We start from the raw sequence: 21,079 nt of genomic DNA, 5'->3' as shown, positions 1-21,079 counted from the left end.
GTCTAAGAATTTAAATAAACAGGATTTCCATTTGGGTATTTGTGGTTTGGAAAGACGGGAACACACTGTGTGTGGGTGAGTTCTGACTGGGCCTGTCCTGCTTGGGGAAACCCCTGTAGTGTCTGTAGGACAGCAATCCCTGCTAACTGGAACGGGAGGAAACAGGACAGCTGTGCTTTACAATCCCTGCTAACTGGAAAAGGAGTTGGATTGGCTTGGAAAGCCCTGTGCAGTAATTGCTTGCCAGGTATTCTGTCTTTGTTCGTTCTTCCTCTAAATTGAGTTGCACTTCTTCTTGGGCTCCCTCCAGAGCTGATTTGTCACTCGTCCAGATACTGAGCAGTCTCTTCCAGTAATCTTCTCCCCCCTGGTCCACTGGCACAGGCTGTGGTCGTGTTCGTCAGTTTGTACTTTTAACAGGAGACACGAGGGAGAAACAACATGTGCAACAAGTTTAATCTCGCTGGGAGCTTTGTTTAAAGCAGAAAAACACACATATGTAATGTGAGTAATGTGTGTGTGTGTGTGTGTGTTTGTGTTTCCCCATCCCAGGTACATTGGGAAGTCCGACTCAATAACAATAAGCGTTTGGAATCACAAGAAGATCCACAAGAAGCAAGGCGCTGGATTCCTGGGCTGCGTCCGGCTCCTATCCAACGCAATCAACCGCCTGAAAGACACTGGCTGTGAGTACAGAAGTAATTCACAGTGCTTTACATTAGTCCTAGGTGTGCATCTGTCTGTGTGTTGCATCTGTCTGTGTGTTGTGTTTAAGCCGCAGAGCAATTTCAAACATCAGAATCTCCACACTGGCCCCAGTCCTTTCACAGCCAGCACACCGCAAGCACAATGCAGCTGCCCAGAGTACAGTCTGCCAAGTGACAAAATAAATGGGATTTTTACTGGTGCTGTAAATTACAGGTCCCTGGAGATTTCCCTTAAAATAAAATGAGCTCTTTCTTTGCCAGTGCCTTCCATTCGCTTTTGCTGCTCAGCACCCAGTGGTTTGGCAGTGAAGTGTTTTTAGCCACAGTGTATAGTAGGGAACAAACTCAGGTTTGTCTTATTAAACTCAGAGCAAAACCAGGAATGGATCAAACGGCTATGCAATTTGAGTCTTATTTTCATCCCTGAATACAAGTTTTCAGCTATTTCATTTGTTTGCCCTGAAATATTCCGGCTGCAACACCCAAAGTGGATATGGTGTACCCCAAATTTCTTGCTTGTCATGTCCCCGGCAGCGAGGCGCCCTGAGTGGGTTGTTTTGACTGGCCGGTCTCTCTGCTGCTAGGGCTTCCCTCCCTGGTCCATGCAACAGGAGATTGGATGAGCTGACTGCACTGCACTGCTCAGCATGGATCCGTGTCAACATCAACATCTTTCATTCTAATCATCGCTCAATAATATTATGCCGCTGCTATGGACACTGTGGATTAGCTCAGCGATTAACCCGAAAAAATCATCATCCCGTCACACCAGCCCTCCCTGTCTGAAAAATCACACGATCAGCACAGAACAGAACAGTGTCCTCACACACAGCGCACCTCTTAGAATCTCACACCAGCACAGAACAGTGTCCTCACACACAGAGCACCTCTTAGAATCTCACGCCAGCACAGAACGGTGTCCCCACACACAGAGCACCTCTTAGAATCTCACACCAGCACAGAACAGTGTCCTCACACACAGAGCACCTCTTAGAATCTCACACCAGCACAGAACAGTGTCCTCACACACAGAGCACCTCTTAGAATCTCACACAAGCACAGAACAGTGTCCCCACACACAGAGCACCTCTTAGAATCTCACACAAGCACAGAACAGTGTCCTCACACCCAGAGCACCTCTTAGAATCTCACACCAGCACAGAACAGTGTCCCCACACACAGAGCACCTCTTAGAATCTCACACAAGCACAGAACAGTGTCCTCACACCCAGATCACCTCTTAGAATCTCACACCAGCACAGAACATTGTCCCCACACACAGAGCACCTCTTAGAATCTCACACAAGCACAGAACAGTGTCCTCACACCCAGAGCACCTCTTAGAATCTTACACCAGCACAGAACAGTGTCCCCACACACAGGGCACCTCTTAGAATCTCACACCAGCACAGAACAGTGTCCTCACACACAGAGCACCTCTTAGAATCTCACACCAGCACAGAACAGTGTCCTCACACACAGAGCACCTCTTAGAATCTCACACAAGCACAGAACAGTGTCCTCACACACAGAGCACCTCTTAGAATCTCACACCAGCACAGAACAGTGTCCTCACACACAGAGCACCTCTTAGAATCTCACACTAGCACAGAACAGTGTCCCCACACACAGGGCACCTCTTAGAATCTCACACCAGCACAGAACAGTGTCCTCACACACAGGGCACCTCTTAGAATCTCACACAAGCACAGAACAGTGTCCTCACACACAGAGCACCTCTTAGAATCTCACACCAGCACAGAACAGTGTCCTCACACACAGAGCACCTCTTAGAATCTCACACCAGCACAGAACAGTGTCCTCACACACAGAGCACCTCTTAGAATCTCACACCAGCACAGAACAGTGTCCTCACACACAGAGCACCTCTTGGAATCTCACACCAGCACAGAACAGTGTCCTCACACACAGAGCACCTCTTAGAATCTCACACCAGCACAGAACAGTGTCCTCACACACAGAGCACCTCTTAGAATCTCACACAAGCACAGAACAGTGTCCTCACACACAGAGCACCTCTTAGAATCTCACACCAGCACAGAACAGTGTCCTCACACACAGAGCACCTCTTAGAATCTCACACCAGCACAGAACAGTGTCCTCACACACAGAGCACCTCTTAGAATCTCACACCAGCACAGAACAGTGTCCTCACACACAGAGCACCTCTTAGAATCTCACACAAGCACAGAACAGTGTCCTCACACACAGAGCACCTCTTAGAATCTCACACCAGCACAGAACAGTGTCCTCACACACAGAGCACCTCTTAGAATCTCACACCAGCACAGAACAGTGTCCTCACACACAGAGCACCTCTTAGAATCTCACACAAGCACAGAACAGTGTCCTCACACACAGAGCACCTCTTAGAATCTCACACCAGCACAGAACGGTGTCCTCACACACAGGGCACCTCTTAGAATCTCACACCAGCACAGAACAGTGTCCTCACACACAGGGCACCTCTTAGAATCTCACACAAGCACAGAACAGTGTCCTCACACACAGGGCACCTCTTAGAATCTCACAGAGCCAGCAATAATCATACTGCAGCGATAAACACCCTATCACTGTAGGGCAGGGAGATGACTTACAGATAACACACAGGAGGGTGTTTGTGGACAAAAGTCCTCTGTCCACTGTTTTGTGGTCGAATGTCATGTTTCCAAGCTAAATGATTGTTTTACATTTAAAAAAAGCAATACAAGTAAAAACACATGCAGTAAGGGGTCCGTTTGAAAAAGCAGCTTTGAAACGATTTTGAACAGTTTAAAAAGAGTTTAATAAGAAACAATAAATGAAATACATTTAGCCACGCCTTGTCTGCCTTTTGATCTTGTAACCATTTTACTTCCAGCTCTTTAGTCTAGACATCTGTGCAAAACAGATTAGCAGTGCATTTAGACAAAAATAAGTTGCAAACGTCTGGTTGCCAGAGGCTGGTTTATTCTCAACGTTTTTACTCAATTTAGAACATTGTTGGCAGGGAATGCATCATCAGACTCTGCCTGAATCGATCCCTTTCACACACCAGACTAGAGAATTTATTTTTCTGTTCCTTTTCATCATTTCAATGGTGCTCTGTTGCGTTGGCTTGTTCTGTACGGAACGTTCAATACATTATTTTGGAATCTTGTGTGTTCCAGTATTCCAGTCCGGGTTCTGAATGTGGGCTGGTGTGGATCAATGTCTTCTATAATGTGTTCTCATGTACAGGCTGGTTTATGTTCAGTTCCCTGGTGCAGTCCTTCCACATTCAGAATGAAGTTCATGCAGCTATTTGCAATCTGCTTCTTACAGATCAGAGACTAGACCTCAACAAGCTTGGGCTCAACGACAATGACACAGTGAGAGGGCAAATAGTAGGTGAGTGCTGTGGCAGATCACTCTGGTTAACCTGACTGGCCATTCCTTGAAAAGGGTTACACTGATCAGTCATTGATATCAGACTGATGGCCAGACCAGGATTTCTGTGGTGTATACTAATGCACTGAAGTGTAATCATAAAGAAGTGAGCTTTGCCAGAGGTCTGATACTGATGACTAATCCAGTGTCCTCATGGCATGCTCCGGGTGCATTGCGTTGCACACAGTACCCTGGAGAGATGCAGCAAGTTACATGTGGATTGTCTGTTTCTCTACTCCAGTAAGTCTCCAATCAAGAGATCGGATTGGCACAGGAGGACCGGTGGTGGACTGCAGCCGCTTGTTTGATAATGATTTACCGGATGGGTGAGTGCTAGTGCTTGTGGAAAGGAAGGATGGGTGGGTGTGTAAAACAATGAGTGTGCAAAACACAAACCACAGAAGCTTTGCAGCCACAATGGTCAGGGAACTTGAATTATTTGCACTCTCTCACCCCTGGTCCCTCTAGCGGCAGTGAGAGCAGAGTCCTGTGGCCTATTTTTTTAATGTATTTTGTAATCCAGATATTTTTTTGCTAACCCTCTTGCTTGGCACCCGTCCTGCCCCAGAAAACACATTACAGACTTGTATCCAAGCCTGGGATTAACCTACAGCCTCATGGACACTGATGAGCTGGCCACAGAGCAGGGCTTGTGCTCCACTCTCAGTGGTTTTTTTATTCTGGGTTTCTGAGTGGGATCCGATTTTTTTGTAAATCCGTCAGGATACTCCACAGGTACGGCTTTAAATGCATTCCCCAGAGCTGCACCCAGCTGCACGGCTTGATTCTGGGCTGTGCACGGCTTGGTTCTGGGCTCTGCAGTGCTTGGTTCCGGGCTCTGCAGTGCTTGGTTCCAGGCTCTGCAGTGCTTGGTTCCGGGCTCTGCACGGCTTGGTCCTGGGCTGTGCACAGCTTGGTTCTGGGCTGTGCACGGCTTGGTTCTGGGCTCTGCAGTGCTTGGTTCCGGGCTCTGCAGTGCTTGGTTCTGGGCTCTGCAGTGCTTGGTTCCGGGCTCTGCAGTGCTTGGTTCCGGGCTCTGCAGTGCTTGGTTCTGGGCTCTGCACGGCTTGGTTCTGGGCTCTGCACGGCTTGGTCCTGGGCTGTGCATGGCTTGGTCCTGTTCCAGAGCAGGAAAGAAAGGTTACGTTTCAAAGAGTTCCAGCTCTGGGCTGGGACCTCCTGTAATGTGCTGCCTGCTCCACGTCAGCGGGTTGCTTTCTGGTGGCGGTGTGGCTGGCAATGGCTTTCTGGAAGCCACTCTAATTGCCTTCCTCTCCCTGTGCCCTGTCTAGCTGGGAGGAGCGCAGGACCGCGTCCGGACGCATCCAGTATCTCAATCACATCACCCGGACCACACAGTGGGAGAGGCCCACACGGTAAGCTGAGAGCAGCAGGGACCAGCTCTGTTCAGACCTGGGTTGGCACTGTGGGTCTGGGGTCTCGCCTGCAGCTAGGTCTGTTGAATTACGTCACATCAGCAGGGTTGGGGTCTTCCCTTTTTTCAATTCCGATTTCCTTTTTTTTTTTTTTTTTTAATCAATTCCCAATTCCAATTCCAATGTAAACTATGATAAGGGGGCGTCTGTGGCTCTAGCGGTCGAGACACAGCACTGTTTCCAGCCTCGAGGGCTCTCTGCTCTGCCTCCTTATCACCGGACACTTCCCTGGCGCTCTGTGGCCGCATGGCCCTTTACCACAGTTCCTGCTCTCAAATCTCGGCAGAATTTCTCTCCTCCCTTGTTGATTAGTTTTTGGTGAGTGCTGCCAGAAAAGAACATTTGTTTTTGAGGCTTCAGTGCACCAAGCCCACAGGAGAGTTCAGAGCAACACTTGAACAAATCGTACAAAAATGCATGCAACGCTTGCTTACCAGATTTATTATGCAGACATTTTTGTGAGCTTTGACATTTTGACTGTGCTTACTATTGTGGTATAACAAACATTCCCCTCGCTGCCTAAATTATTTTCCTTTGTAAAATATACAGTTTAGTACAGTAACCCTCTACACTCCAAAAGCCTGATTTCACGGACATTAATATACATCCTCTTTTCTTGCATCACATGTTAACATTCACTTTTGAACTTCTTTGTGTTCTCGTGTCTGACGGCTGTGTCGTTTGTTTTTCGTGGTTTGATTTGAATCCACAGGCCCGCCTCGGAGTACTCGAGTCCTGGGCGGCCCCTGAGCTGCCTGGTGGACGAGAACACGCCCATCATGGGGATGAACGGGGCGTCGTGCGGACAGACCGCTGACCCGCGGGCCCAGGAGAGGAGGGTACGCTCACAGCGACACAGGAACTACATGAGCAGAACACACCTGCACACCCCACCCGACCTGCCCGAGGGATACGGTGAGTCGGAACCAACCGAGACACGGGGCACACTGAAGACAAAGCGCTTTGAGGTGGCCTTGCTATGAAAGGTGCTATATAAAAAAAGAATGTGATGGATTGATCGATTTGACATTGTAAAAGACTTCTAGTTGAAACGTTTGCCACTGACTTATTACGTTTCTTTACAGGATTGCTACATTGTGAACGCCTGCAAGGCTGTACATTATCCATTGGTGCATGGTGGAGTTTGTTCTTTTTAAATCATTGCAGTGGACAGCATGGCCAGGACTTTGTCATTAAAACTGTTTTATTTGGCAGGGCTATAGGCATGTGGTGATGCATGCCTGTAGGAATGCTGAGCAGGGGGGTGAATAGCACTCCTGCTGCAAGCCCCTTTTCTGTGCAACTCTGCAGCCTTAAAAAGTGGCAAGGTGGTATAGCTGGTGCTGAAAATGTGTTTTTGTAAGGCGTGCTCCTTCTGTGTTTGCAAACAGCGTGCTTTCTTGCTCTGCAGAGAAAATAACTTCTTGGTGACGTCTCTGTCTTGAGATTCCCAGTGTGTGAGAAGCACTTGGCTCCCGCACTGCAGCAATGAAACGCTCTTTCTTCATCGTTGGAAGGCTGTGTGCAAGTTTCAGTGTTGTATCGTAGATGATGTGTTGTTGTTGTTGTTGCTCTTTGTATTTCACAATCCTGCTGAAAGGTTACTGTGGTTTCTGTGGGATTCATCTGTTCTGTATGTATGTGTGTGCATTATAGCAGGAAAGCAACAGATAACTGCGATCTAAAACAATCTTCGTACCTCGACTGAAATAAGAACCCAATAGAGTCACCCTTTTCACAGCCAGGAATGCACTGAAGAGCCCGTGTGCACTGCTGGAGCGCCATGCCAGTGATTCAGCCAGTAACAGTGTCTGCAGACCTATAGGACTGACCTATGGGATCCTGCATCATCCCAAGACCTTGCTTGTCATTTGGTGTTTAAGGGGGTAAACAGGAGATTGAACAGTGCATAGATTTTGTGTTTTGTTTGACCAAGGGCTGGTGTGGTGAGGTGTCGAGGGACCGTGCCCCTCCCACTCCACCTAAACCTCAGAGGGGTTTCACAGTAAAAGGGCGGAGTGCCTCAGACCGAGCCAGGGAGAGCTCAGCACATGGAAATACCGCAGCCTCACAGCTCTGATAAATGAGTTGTTTTTTTAAATAAGCGTCGCACACGCACACAGCACCATGCATCAAAAGCTTTCAGAATAATTTAGTCTCCTCTTTTAATCTTTTACCAGAACAAAGAACGACGCAGCAGGGGCAGGTTTACTTCCTCCACACGCAGACGGGAGTCAGCACGTGGCATGACCCCCGGGTACCCAGGTAAGAGCCTCCTTCAGCCCTGTCTGTCAGCCCCCCAGCCCTTAGGCAGCAGCACACAGGACAGGGCTTACACAGCACTGTCACAGACAGGACAGGGCTTACACAGCACTGTCACAGACAGGACAGGGCTTACACAGCACTGTCCTGAAAGGGGAAGAGATTGCAACCACAGTATTTGAAACTCAATCCAGTCTCACTCCGAATCTTGGCAAAAGGTGAACTGCCCGTGTCCTTTCCTGATAGAGTCTTTCCTAAAAGTGCTCAGACAAGTACAAGCTACCAATGTTGGCTATTCGCTGTTCTTTTTCACTGTAGTTTGAGCTGGACTGTAGTTTGGCTCTTATCTAATTTTCACAATGAGTCATGACAACCCAGGCAAGGCCTCCTGTATCATTCATGACAGCCCAGGCAAGGCCTCCTGTATCATTCATGACAGCCCAGGCAAGGCCTCCTGTATCATTCATGACAGCCCAGGCAAGACCTCCTGTATCATTCATGACAGCCCAGGCAAGGCCTCCTGTATCATTCATGACAGCCCAGGCAAGGCCTCCTGTATCATTCATGACAGCCCAGGCAAGGCCTCCTGTATCATTCATGACAGCCCAGGCAAGGCCTCCTGTATCTTTGTTGTGGCTTTGTACAGTACCTTGGGACAGTAAAGGATTCCAGCTGAAATTATTATGTTTCAGTTAAAAAATGCCTCTTTTTAAAAGATATCTTGGAATTGTTTACTCTCACTGAGTGGATTTGGCCCGGGATGTGAGCGCTGAGGTCTTTTAAAACCTCGTGTTTGTTTTTCTAGGGATCTTAGCAACGTGAACTGCGAGGAGCTTGGACCCCTGCCGCCTGGGTGGGAGATCCGCAACACGGCCACGGGACGAGTCTACTTCGTGGACCACAACAACCGGACCACCCAGTTCACAGACCCCCGCCTCTCCGCAAACCTGCACCTCGTGCTCAAGTAAGTACCGGAGAAAGCTGGAACTGATTACCCTGACGACACAGGAAGGAAGAAAGGTGGCAGCGTGGCCTGGTGGTTAATGCAAAAGACACAGGACTAGGAGCAGGAAACCGGTTTTCATCCTTCGCTGGCCACTGGCCTGCTGCGTGGCACCTGGCTGCCGGGATGGGTTCAAACTGGAGCGCTGGTGTCTCAGCTGGGCTTATCGTGGGTCTGATATGCTCAGTTAATGCTGTGAATGATCGATCCATGTGTGGAAGGGGCTCGGTTTATGAATGGTATCTCTGACGTTGTTTTCTGTTTCAGCAGTGCTAAGACTAAGGGGTCCCGTGGCGGCATGGAGAGCAAAAACAATAACATAAGGTAATACCCTTACATGCAGAGATGGGGAGGGTCATCTTCCCAGCCGGGGGGGCCCTGCTCTGGGGGAGTCCTCTGGGGGGGGGCCCTGCTCTGGGGGAGTCTCTCTGGGGGGGCCCTGCTCTGGGGGAGTCTCTCTGTGGGGGCCCTGCTCTGGGGGAGTCTCTCTGGGGGGGCCCTGCTCTGGGGGAGTCTCTCTGGGGGGGCCCTGCTCTGGGGGAGTCTCTCTGGGAGGGCCCTGCTCTGGGGGAGTCTCTCTGGGGGGGCCCTGCTCTGGGGGAGTCTCTCTGGGGGGGCCCTGCTCTGGGGGAGTCCCCTGGGGGGGCCCTGCTCTGGGGGAGTCCCCTGGGGGGGGCCCTGCTCTGGGGGAGTCTCTCTGGGGGGGCCCTGCTCTGGGGGAGTCTCTCTGGGGGGCCCTGCTCTGGGGGAGTCTCTCTGGGGGGGCCCTGCTCTGGGGGAGTCTCTCTGGGGGGGCCCTGCTCTGGGGTGGTTCTCGCTGCAGGTGTCTAGTCAGGACAGCCTCCCGGCCAAGAATTTGATTCGTTCCGATCCTGTTCTCCTTTTTCAGTGCGTTTTGACTCTCTTTAATTACCTTATGTGTTTTGCTTTGTATGGCGTAGCTTCTATGCATGTTTATTGTGGCGCTGTGGTTTGGGATTTTGATTTGGAGTTTAATCAGATTCCAGTGATGAGACTGTTGCTTTAACAGCACTGGTGGGTTTTTTTTTTTGCAGTTTGTGGGTTAAGTGTGAGATTGGTTTGGTTTGGTTTGGTTGTTTAATCTCATAGATGGATTCCTGATGATGAAGATGTTCATATTTTTCTCCCAGCTTTTCATTTGTCTGTATGGAGTACTGTTAGAAAGAATTTAAACATAAAAACTAGCCAGTACCACTTAAAAGTTTGACATGAATAAGAAACGATTGCATTTTACCTGATGTGAAACACGTCTGCCTGCAGAGGTGTGCAGAATCTGCTTCTTCTAGAAGAGCACTCTCAGCCTTCCAGCACTGCTCATGCCAGGATGAGGGTTCTGCTGTTGGATTAATGGATTGTGATCTTGGCTGAACTTCGTGTGTTGAAGTACAATGTGCTCCGAGCTAGGCTTCGTGTAGAAGCTTGGGAGAGGCTGACTGCGTGTAGTGCAGAGAGGCGTTCCTGAGGCTGCTGGTCTGTTTCCTCAGCACAGCTGTTCAAATAATACGCAAGGCAGATGTTCTCAGTAATGTGGAGCCATCTAATTGCACTGTTGTCTCATCCGTACATCTGTTGTAAAAGTTAAGCTGCTGAAGAGCTGTCTTTTTGGCAAGGCTGGTAATTGCCAAATGTCTTTTCGGACATATTTCACATAGCTGGACATGACTTCAGATCATATTTCTCTCTGTGTGTTGACTTTGCTGAAGAATGTCTTATTTTATTATGACAAAAAGCTTACAACAATACACCCATCACGGAATGTATCTTAATAATAAGGGCTGTACAGCAATGTGTGTCATGTATAAATGGCTTTCTTCTCTATTGTGTTATTTTATGCAATAGCATTTACACTATACGCATAACAATACACATCAAATTGACTGATGTCTGGCTGTGCATTTCTAAAGGGTGTGTGGGTGTGTCAGTGTGTCTGTGTGTGTCTGTGTGTGTCTGTGTGTGTAAAGTGTGTCTGTGTCAGTGTGTGTGTGTCAGTGTGTTAGTGGGTGTGTGTGTCAGGGTGTGTCAGGGTGTGTGTGTGTAAAGTGTGTCTGTGTCAGTGTGTGTGTGTGTGTCTGTGTGTGTCCGTGTCTGTATCGGTGTGTGTGTCAGTGTGTGTCGGTGGGTGTGTGTGTGTGTGTGTGTGTGTGTGTGTGTGTGTGTGTGTGTTAGTGTGTGTGTCTGTTGGTGTGTCAGTGTGTGTGTGTGTGTGTGTGTGTCAGGGTGTGTATGTGTGTCAGGGTGTGTGTGTGTCAGGGTGTGTGTCAGGGTGTGTGTGTGTCTGTTGGTGTGTCTGTGTGTGTGTGTGTGTGTGTGTGTGTGTGTGTGTCTGTGTCAGGGTGGGTGGGTGTGTGTCAGGGTGGGTGGGTGGGTGTGTGTGTGTGTGTGTGTGTGTGTGTGTGTGTGTGTGTGTGCGTGCGTGCATTCGGATTTGAATAGTAAGTCACTTACATAAGGGAACACGATTTAAATGCAATCAAACATACAGTGCAAACAGGTCCGGAGTGGTGTATAGTCAGCAGCAGCGTGCCTCCGGAGTGGTGTATAGTCAGCAGCAGCGTGCCTCCGGAGTGGTGTATAGTCAGCAGCAGCGTGCCTCCGGAGTGGTGTATAGTCAGCAGCAGCGTGCCTTGGCTACATGTGGTCATGTCTTTCCCAGATGTTTCTCTGGTGTTCTTCCGGCAGTCTCTCCTTTACATTTGTACTTGTTTTCAGCTCTTAAACAGTTGCAGATTTCAAGTTAGCTGTAACATTTTATAAGTAACTTGAACTCTTTTTAGGAGCTGAGAACAATTAAAAAGGTCTAATTAGGCAAATTGTTAGTTCAATTAAAGGTCTAGTTAAGTAATTGAGAGCTCAGCTGGAATGCAAACCAGCAGACACAGGGCTGGGGTTGGGAACCACTGCTGTACAGTAATAAATCAGACTGCTGTTTTGAACACAGCCTGCCTTAGGAGGCTTGGAGAGACCGGCAGTTTGCCTCTCTCCTAGTTTTCAATGTTAACTTTTGCAGGAATTGAAATAAAGTTTGAAATAAAGGTTAATTGCACAGTGCACAGTGGGATGCCGCCTGCTTCCTTGGCTCTGTTTGGGTGCCCCCCCCCAACCCGTTGTTTTCCTGGCTGCTTCCTTGTTTGAGTCGAGCGAGCAGGAAGTGATCGGATGAAGACTTCCTGATGGACTGAGTGACCTGACTGGAGTTCCCCAAGGCTTCTGGGGTGTGTCTGCTGGGCACAGAAACAGGAAACCGGGAGGACTGAGGAGGGGGGGGGGGTTCAGTCTACCACTATCTTTTCCCTGCTCTCGCTCTCTCTCTGTCTCGCTGTATCTCGCTTTCACACTCTCTGTCTCCTGTTTTCAGACAAATGGCAGACTCAGGGGAGGGACACACAGCTCCACTGGCTGCCAAATATGTAGCCACCTGCTACAACCTGAGGGGCGCGCAGTGACACGGCACAATTTAACAGTTTAAATATTATTTCAATATTTAATTCAATTTCTGTATTATTATTATTTATCTTCTATTTTATTTATTATTTTGTTACCATGGTTCCTTGTTTGTGCATACAATATATATATATATATATTATTATTATTATTATTATTATTATTTATTTCTTAGCAGACGCCCTTATCCAGGGCGACTTACAATTGTTACAAGATATCACATTATACATTATTTCACATTATACAGATATCGCATTATTTTTACATACAATTACCCATTTATACAGTTGGGTTTTTACTGGAGCAATCTAGGTAAAGTACCTTGCTCAAGGGTACAACAGCAGTGTCCCCCACTGGGGATTGAACCCACAACCCTCCGGTCAAGAGTCCAGAGCCCTAACCACTACTCCACACTGCTGCATATATATATATGCATCTGTTCGTAATATGTATGTAATTGCTTTGGCAACACTGTGGAAAATAAGTCATGCCAATAAAGCACTTTGAATTGAATTGAATTGAAAGAGAGAGAGAGAGAGAGAGAGGGGCAAACAGACAGATCAGACAGACACACAGACAGACAAAGAGACAAACACAGAGACACAGACAGACTGAACGCTGTGCGACCCCAGTGAATGGAAATCTCTGTATGCAGTTAAAATAGATTTGGTTTCAGGAAAAAGTAGCTGCATTCAAGTTTCCACTGTTGCCAGAGCAGTTTCTGTTTATCCACGTTGGGTATTTAGTTGCATGTTAAAATCCCACATTCCTGTGGTCCAGACTCTTCAGGTATAAGGAACAAGCTCCCTGCTGGAGTGCCAACACAAACAGCAGTCTGGAAGCAGAGTCTCTCCCAGGCAGGCCCTTTGAAACACGCTGCGGTGTTGAACTGAGATCTGAGGCACAGCCCTTGGCATGGTGCTGCGTTTGAAAAGGTGGAAAACAAACGTTTGTGGAGGGGATGGTATATGACAGAAGCTCAGCATCAGCACTCCTGCGCTTCAGATTCACAGATGCTGCACGCAGAGCTTGTGAAAGGGATGGGTTGTCTTCAATTCCGCTGCGGTGCAGTCCCCAGCTGTGCTCACGCACACACATGCACACCCATGTCATGCATGAACATACACAAAGACAGGACAGCTCTGCTGAGATTCACTACATTCATTAGAATTAGGGCTTCTGTTTTTTGGTTTTTATTCATTTCATTTTTCAGTGCTTACTTTTTTTTTTTTTTTAGCTATTTTCAAGTTTTATGTAAATCGTTTTTTTCTGGGCTTTTGTTTTTTATATACAGAACAAAATTATTGTTTTCGGTTACTCCCAAAATGCTATAAAAATGTTCTATCAAAATATGTATTGTAACTGGACAGTACTTGCACACTTAAATTGTACCTTCTTTCCTTTGCTGTCTTACACAATGAAATACTTATGGTCACGGGCACATTCTAATGGGTTTTTTCGCCACAATTCTGTTTTAAATCCTCTGTATCTTAACTGTAATACAGCGTTAAATCCCGCGAACCAGCCTGATTGTAATCTTGTTTTCAATCTCTCAAGCGGAGTCTCCAATAGAAATGTAGGAACGTGCTGCCACTCAGTAATTGGGTGGGTTTAAAGTATTCAGAATGAATCAATAATCGATTTTAAAACTGAAACTCAGAAGCCCTAATTATAATACAGGGGTATATATATATATATAGAACATAAGAACATAAGAAAGTTTCCAAACGAGAGGAGGCCATTCAGCCCATCTTGCTCGTTTGGTTGTTAGTAGCTTATTGATCCCAGAATCTCATCAAGCAGCTTCTTGAAGGATCCCAGGGTGTCAGCTTCAACAACATTACTGGGGAGTTGGTTATATATATGGGCTATGCCACACTCATACAGTGGCTGTTGGGCAAGGTGATCGACTGTGTCATGGTACTCTCGGATGTTCTTGTCTTGCGGTGAAAGTGGCTGCACAGTTCCTGTAAATCCCAGAGGCCTCACAGAATCCTCAAGGCAGAGGGACTCTTGCTGTGCTGTGGGAGGCTCAGCTGGCTTGTCATTGTTCCTCAGTTAAGTACAGCTCAGCTATCCTGAGGGCCAGTGGGCACATGATACAGTACTATTGAATTCAAAAAGAGTCTCTTTCTTCTGGATAGCTGCGTCTTGGCACCGGCTGAGGAGTTTTCATGCCAGATTCAAAGGAACTCTTGAACGGGAATTGTTCAGACAGTTTGGGTTCAGAAGTTCACTCTCCGTCTTGGTTTGAGAGCAGGTTTGTAGCTGTGATGATCATGATATGAATAAGAAAACACAAATCCATCAGACTGGCTTTCCTGTTCGTCTGTGAAAAAGGAATGAAATGAGAGAGGTGAAAGCAAAGTGTTCTTTCTTTTATTAATCAGACATTTTATGTTTTAAACTAGTATTGTTCTTCCTTGGCGTCCCTGATAATGCTGTAATGCAGTACGATGGTAGAAGCAGTGTCTGGTGATGCAGTACGATGGTAGAAGCAGTGTCTGCCCTCGCTCTGTGCTGGACATGAGATGACTGTGCCTCTGGTTTGGTGGAATGGCTCTATATTCAGTCCGCTGGTTCAATGTTTCCAGACCCCCCAGACTGTGCAGCCCTACTGTGCACACATGCGGTCTGCTTCGTGGGTTAGCAGGGAGACATGGGTGCACAGTAAGGGACAGGGCAGCGGTGTGTGTGTGCTCCCTCTGTGAGGGTGTGGCTTCACAGCCAGCCATCAAGTTTACCATGTCGGATGACTGCGCCACAGCACAATATTTTCCCAGCCTCCCTAAATGAATCGCATGGTGTGCATCTGCGGCTGTAGTAGTTACTCTACCTGGCGCAAAACGGTCAGCCGAGGGATTTCATGTGGCCTCTAGAACTCTTGAGGAGTACTGTGTGCAAACCATGCTGTGTGGATTGTCGTATCTCAGGGACACTCACCCTGAATGCTCCATGTGTTGCTCAGGCCTGTTCTGATCTCTCTCCCTCCCTCTCTCCTCCACACAGCAGGCAAAACCAGGTGAAGGAGCAGCAGCAGCAGCCGCTGCCCGTGATGTCCCCCAGCCAGCTCCCCGAGGAGGCGGAGTGCCTCACCGTGCCCAAGTACAAGCGCGACCTGGTGCACAAACTGAAGATCCTGCGGCAGGAGCTCTCCCAGCAGCAGCCCCAGGCAGGGCACTGCCGCATTGAGGTCTCCCGGGAAGAGATCTTCGAGGTGACCAGCAGGGGGAGCAGAGCGGGCATTCACGCAGGCACACGCGCGCGCACACACATGTACACACACACGCACGCACACACGTGCGCTTCCAGCATGCACAGCTACCAACGCTCACACTTTTTTATAGGGTAAAATATTCATTAGCATTAACATTTGTTTCTGCAGTAGTTCCTGGAATGTGTTTAGTGATGAACAGCCTGGTTTTCAAAGGCTGCTGGAGGGGTTTCAGCAGCTCATTCATTGTGAGTTTGCTACAAAGTGCCCAGCCTGTCCTCTGTCCTGTCCCATCTGTCCCCTCACTGCTGCTTGGTGCTGACTGCTCCTGTGGAAGGAGTGGAAGTTCAAACAGCTTGTTTTCTTGTGTTTTATTGAATGACTTCAGTGGCCACAGTTTAACCCGAGCAGTGACTGGCACATCTCCACTCCAGGCATTTCCCTGGCAGCACAGTCAGACGCTGCCCTGACTCACTCACATTGAAACTGGTGGGCGTAGTGTGAAAAAACAAAAAAACGCATGAGAACATGAAGGGGCATTTCTGAGCCAAGTTCTCAGCATAAGATAATGTGCAGTGTTGGGGAAACGCTCCACTCCTTGTGAGCATGTGGATCATCAGGAAGAGGTTGGATATGTACAGCTGTAAAAGCAGCGTTTGTATCCTAAGCACTCAGGCTTGGTGCATGTGTGCTTGAACTTACATGTATCTGCAGATTCCTATCTAACTGAGTATGACCCAATCCAGCCCATCCCTATCAGATGTGTTGAGCTGGCTTCAGTATTCTGTGTGTGTATATCATTCTAACCCAGTCCAGTCCCTGTGTGTGTGTGTCTCTCATTCTAACGCAGTCCTGTCTTTGTGTGTGTGTCTCTCATTCTAACGCAGTCCTGTCTCTGTGTGTGTGTGTGTCTCTCATTCTAACGCAGTCCTGTCTGTGTGTGTGTGTCTCTCATTCTAACGCAGTCCTGTCTCTGTGTGTGTGTGTGTCTCTCATTCTAACGCAGTCCTGTCTCTGTGTGTGTGTCTCTCATTCTAACGCAGTCCTGTCTCTGTGTGTGTGTCTCTCATTCTAACGCAGTCCTGTCTCTGTGTGTGTGTGTGTCTCTCATTCTAACGCAGTTCTGTCTCTGTGTGTGTGTGTCTCTCATTCTAACGCATTCCCCTTGTCGTTGCAGGAGTCGTACAGGCAGGTGATGAAGATGAGGCCGAAGGACCTGTGGAAGAGACTGATGGTGAAGTTCAGAGGAGAGGAAGGCCTGGATTACGGAGGGGTGGCCAGGTATGAACACAGCTCAAAATCAGTCCTAAAAGCATGTTTTTTTTTTTTTTGTTTGTTTTTTCTTAAATCTCCTTGTGCTATCCAAACTTGAAACACACACACACAGCTTCAATCAGCCTTATTATTTACTGGATCTAATTCGAGAGTGATGCCCTCTTGTGGCGACACTTTGCAACAGCAGCACAGCTGTGAGTGCACCAGCACTGTGTGACTGTTTGCCTTACCCTTTATTGTGTGACACACTGTAGCGACAGCGTTTGTTTTTGTTATTGGCAGGGAGTGGCTGTACCTGCTGTCTCACGAGATGTTGAACCCGTACTACGGCCTGTTCCAGTACTCGCGGGACGACATCTACACCCTGCAGATCAACCCAGACTCCGCAGTCAACCCGGTAAGAGAATGAGAGAGAGCCAGAGAGCTTGCACAAGCATCTCTTTAATAGAACCGCTGGCATGGCATGCTAATGACCCTTTGTGACTCTGTGTAGTTTCGTACTCTGGATTCCTGGATGTCTCCTGTGGATTGTGACGGATGATTGATAACCTTTCAGTCATGCACAGCTTGTCTCGCAGACCCCTGACTAGCACACATCTCAGACAGCTTAATGTCCCCTTAGATAAAGGCAGTTCAAGACCGGTGCTGACCGGGGTCTGTCAGACCAGCCCACAGCGGAGCATCTTTTAATAATCCAGACAGAAACAACTGGTAGACCTCTTCTATATCGCAGACGTGTCCTCAGTGAGCTTTACTGTATGTGGATCAAATCCAGCCTGCATAGAAGCAATGCAAGTGAACCCCGTGCACTGCTGCTGAGGAGCAGGCAGGAGGCTGGGCTCAAACCGGCGACCGCGCACACCACCAGCAAGCAAGGTATAGTCTTAACTGCTATGCAAGAGAGCTGGGCTTGTCTGCTTCTGTGGTTATAGAGCTTGTATTCTCCTCCTGCTCCTCACTCCGCTGACTGTAGGGCTCGTTCAGTCTCACTCCATGCTCTCACCAGGTCTCCTCCTCACTCCGCTGACTGTAGGGCTCGTTCAGTCTCACTCCATGCTCTCACCAGGTCTGCTCCTCACCCCGCTGACTCTGTAGGGCTCGTTCAGTCTCACTCCATGCTCTCACCGGGTCTCCTTCCTTCCAGGAGCACCTGTCCTACTTCCACTTTGTGGGTCGCATCATGGGCATGGCGGTGTTCCACGGGCACTACATCGACGGGGGCTTCACCTTGCCCTTCTACAAGCAGCTGCTGGGCAAACCCATCACGCTGGATGACATGGAGTCTGTGGACCCGGACCTGCACAACAGCCTGGTCTGGATCCTGTGAGTATTCACCGGCGAGCCCTCACTAGAGAGCACGCCACAGGGATCCAGAGTGTTTTATTTCTGTACTGGAGACTTCTGAACCCCAGTGAAGTCACTTAATTTAATAACAAGAACTCTCGAAGTTCTCGTAATACCGACTGTACTAATATAGTAATATTCTAAATAAGAGCTATATTGTCACTTTAGTAGTGCAGCATGCTGCCACTGTCTCATTGTAGACTCATTGTAGTCACTGTCTCATTGCTGACTTGCTTGCTGTAAGATGGGTTGATGTCTGGTGTGGCGATGACAGTAGGACACTGTATTTTGGTAAAACTTGCTGCATGTATTTGACAGTGCTAACGACATCACAGGAGTGCTGGACCACACGTTCTGTGTGGAGCACAACGCGTACGGTGAGATCATTCAGCATGAGCTGAAACCCAACGGAGGGAGCATCCCAGTGAGCGAGGACAGCAAGAAGGAGTATGTCAGGTGAGCCGCGACGAACCACAGAGGTGACAGTCCTGGAGGGCTAAGCTTAAACAGCCAGTAAAACCCGGAACAGCTGAGTCTGCTTCCATCCCTGGGTCGTGTCTGTCCCTGCAGCAGTCTGCTTCCACCCGTGTCGTGTCTGTCCCTGCAGCAGGCTGCTTCCATCCCTGGGTCGTGTCTGTCCCTGCAGCAGTCTGCTTCCACCCGTGTCGTGTCTGTCCCTGCAGCAGGCTGCTTCCATCCCTGTGTCGTGTCTGTCCCTGCAGCAGTCTGCTTCCACCCCTGTGTCATGTCTGTCCCTGCAGCAGGCTGCTTCCACCCCTGGGTCGTGTCTGTCCCTGCAGCAGGCTGTGTGGTTTGGTTTGACCTGTCTTGCTGATCCAGCTTTTGTTCTCTGCATTGATTGTTTCCCCCCCCCTCTGTCCTGCAGGTTGTATGTAAACTGGCGGTTTCTGCGGGGGATAGAAGCCCAGTTCCTGGCTCTGCAGAAGGGGTTCAACGAGGTGATCCCGCAGCATCTGCTCAAATCGTTTGACGAGAAGGAGCTGGAGGTGAGAAGCGGGCTGGGGCTGGGTAGGCTGTCGCTTCACGTTGCTTTCTCAGGCAAAATAAGCAGACAGGCCAATTACTTCAGGTGCCTTTGCAGTGAAATGCACTGTGTGCGAACCAAGACTCTGAGCTGGCTGCCCTTGAGACTTGGCTTTCCACAGTTTATTTGTTGTTTTAGTTTTTTTATGTATTATTATTGTAATTATGTAATTCGTTTCACTGAGAGCTCTTGCTTACAAGGGGAGTCGTTGTAAAAACAGCACTCTGAGAAACGAGTTTTTGTTTTTTTTCTTGTATCCTGACTCTCCCCAGCACGCACCTTCACGTAGCTTCCTTCGTGCGTTGATCACACGCGCTGCGCTGCGTTCCGCGGAGATTCTCACCGCTTCTCTTTTGTCGTGTTTTTCCCGCAGCTCATAATCTGCGGCCTTGGTAAGATTGACATCAGCGACTGGAAGTCAAACACGCGGTTGAAGCACTGCACGCTGGACAGCAACGTGGTCAAGTGGTTCTGGAAGGCGGTGGAGACGTACGACGAGGAGCGCAGAGCCAGGCTCCTGCAGTTCGTCACAGGCTCCTCCAGGGTGCCTCTGCAGGGCTTCAAAGCACTACAAGGTAGGGTCCGATTCACAGGCTGCGAGGAAACAGCCAGGGGAAACTTCAGCAGCATCAGCGGAGTAACTTGAACCCCTTCAGGTACACAAGGAATCGAGCGCTTGCTGTTCAAACGGTTTCTTCTTAAAATACATTTGAGAGCGACTTGAGTATCACGAGGAAACTGACAACTGTGACGACCGGATCCACCCTGTCAGTACATTTGAAACCCTGTTCCGTGCACCTTGGTGCAAAAATAAGAAGGTGTTTTGGTGGGACACATCTGTCCCTTGTACCATAAACGGTTCAGATGTAGTTTGAATGAATCAATCAACTCGTGGGCATGTAAACAGTTAAACAGGGGCCTCGCAAACAGGGCCTCCTACCCGACTCACAAAACACGGCGCAGGCTAGGAGGCGTTGGAAATGTTTGTGGAGTTTATTGTGTTCAATCCCAGCTGTGAGTGTGATACAAAGACACAGCGACTGTGTGTTAACCCCTTCAGTTACAAGGTGGCATTATTTTCACATTATTGTGGCCTGTGCTGGTCTGAATTCCTGTTTCTGTTGGCTGTGTAGGTGCCACCGGACCTCGTCTCTTCACAATCCACCAGATCGACGCCAGCACCAACAACCTGCCCAAAGCACACACCTGGTGAGTCCTCAAGCCACTGGCATGGCTTCAATTCGACAAACTGTGTGTGTGTTCGAAAGAGGAAGCTGATCAAGAATAACAACACAGTGGTTCATTTCATTATTTAGCCTTTCCAGTTTCTATTGAAGAGGAAACTTAAAAAAAATAAAAAGCTTCTTGTGTCCCTGTAATGGGACTGAGTGACCGGCGCTGTGCCAGTGCAGCACCCTGCCCCTCCAGACAGCACAGAGGAACATGTTGCTAATGTTATTCGTCACACTTCCAGAATCAAATAAAGGTTTCATTTTCTCTCTCTCTTTACCCAGTTTTAATCGAATCGACGTTCCTCCCTACGAGAGTTACGAGAAACTGTATGAGAAGCTCCTGACTGCGATTGAAGAAACGTGCGGGTTCTTTGTGGAGTGAGGGGTCCGGAGGGGACCCTACGCTGTGCGCCTGTCAGTCTGTGAGCCTCTCCCGGGCCAGGGGGCTCACACCACTCTGAGAGAGGGGGACCGTGTGAGCCAGGGGAACCGTGATCCGGGAATACTGCCTTCCTTTTTTCAATTATTATTAAAATTATTATTGAATACACTTTTTTTTTTATATATATATAAATAATAAACTGTTCCTTGGCCACCAGGCTCATTTTCAGCTGCTAAAAAAAAATTAAATAAATAAAAGACCTTTTAATAATATCTGCAACATACAGAA

The 21,079-nt window shown here is 48.5% G+C and overlaps 1 protein-coding gene across 3 annotated transcripts in view; it reads left to right on the top strand.

Annotated features, from left to right (window-relative positions):
• Positions 1–21,079, top strand: part of LOC117424634 (E3 ubiquitin-protein ligase SMURF2) — a 43,362-nt gene extending 22,283 nt beyond the window's left edge. The window contains exons 4-20 of one of the 3 annotated variants that reach the window (XM_034041214.3): positions 553–686; positions 4,032–4,097; positions 4,378–4,462; positions 5,429–5,512; positions 6,285–6,487; positions 7,753–7,837; positions 8,640–8,798; positions 9,108–9,161; positions 15,309–15,516; positions 16,691–16,794; positions 17,071–17,185; positions 17,933–18,111; positions 18,451–18,588; positions 19,019–19,139; positions 19,551–19,752; positions 20,311–20,386; positions 20,692–21,079. In XM_034041214.3, the coding sequence (XP_033897105.1) occupies positions 553–686; positions 4,032–4,097; positions 4,378–4,462; positions 5,429–5,512; positions 6,285–6,487; positions 7,753–7,837; positions 8,640–8,798; positions 9,108–9,161; positions 15,309–15,516; positions 16,691–16,794; positions 17,071–17,185; positions 17,933–18,111; positions 18,451–18,588; positions 19,019–19,139; positions 19,551–19,752; positions 20,311–20,386; positions 20,692–20,791 (2,113 nt within the window). In that variant the 3' untranslated portion in view covers positions 20,792–21,079. Of the gene's footprint in view, positions 1–552; positions 687–4,031; positions 4,098–4,377; positions 4,463–5,428; positions 5,513–6,284; positions 6,488–7,752; positions 7,838–8,639; positions 8,799–9,104; positions 9,162–15,308; positions 15,517–16,690; positions 16,795–17,070; positions 17,186–17,932; positions 18,112–18,450; positions 18,589–19,018; positions 19,140–19,550; positions 19,753–20,310; positions 20,387–20,691 lie in introns of all 3 variants that reach the window. The other 2 variants (XM_034041213.3, XM_034041215.3) reach the window with 2 other exon arrangements.

The sequence above is a fragment of the Acipenser ruthenus genome, chromosome 19 (genome assembly GCF_902713425.1).
Source record: "Acipenser ruthenus chromosome 19, fAciRut3.2 maternal haplotype, whole genome shotgun sequence".
In the NCBI taxonomy this organism is placed as follows: domain Eukaryota; kingdom Metazoa; phylum Chordata; class Actinopteri; order Acipenseriformes; family Acipenseridae; genus Acipenser; species Acipenser ruthenus.
The sequence above is the reverse complement of the archived record's forward strand: the minus strand, read 5'-3'. Positions and strand labels throughout refer to the sequence as shown.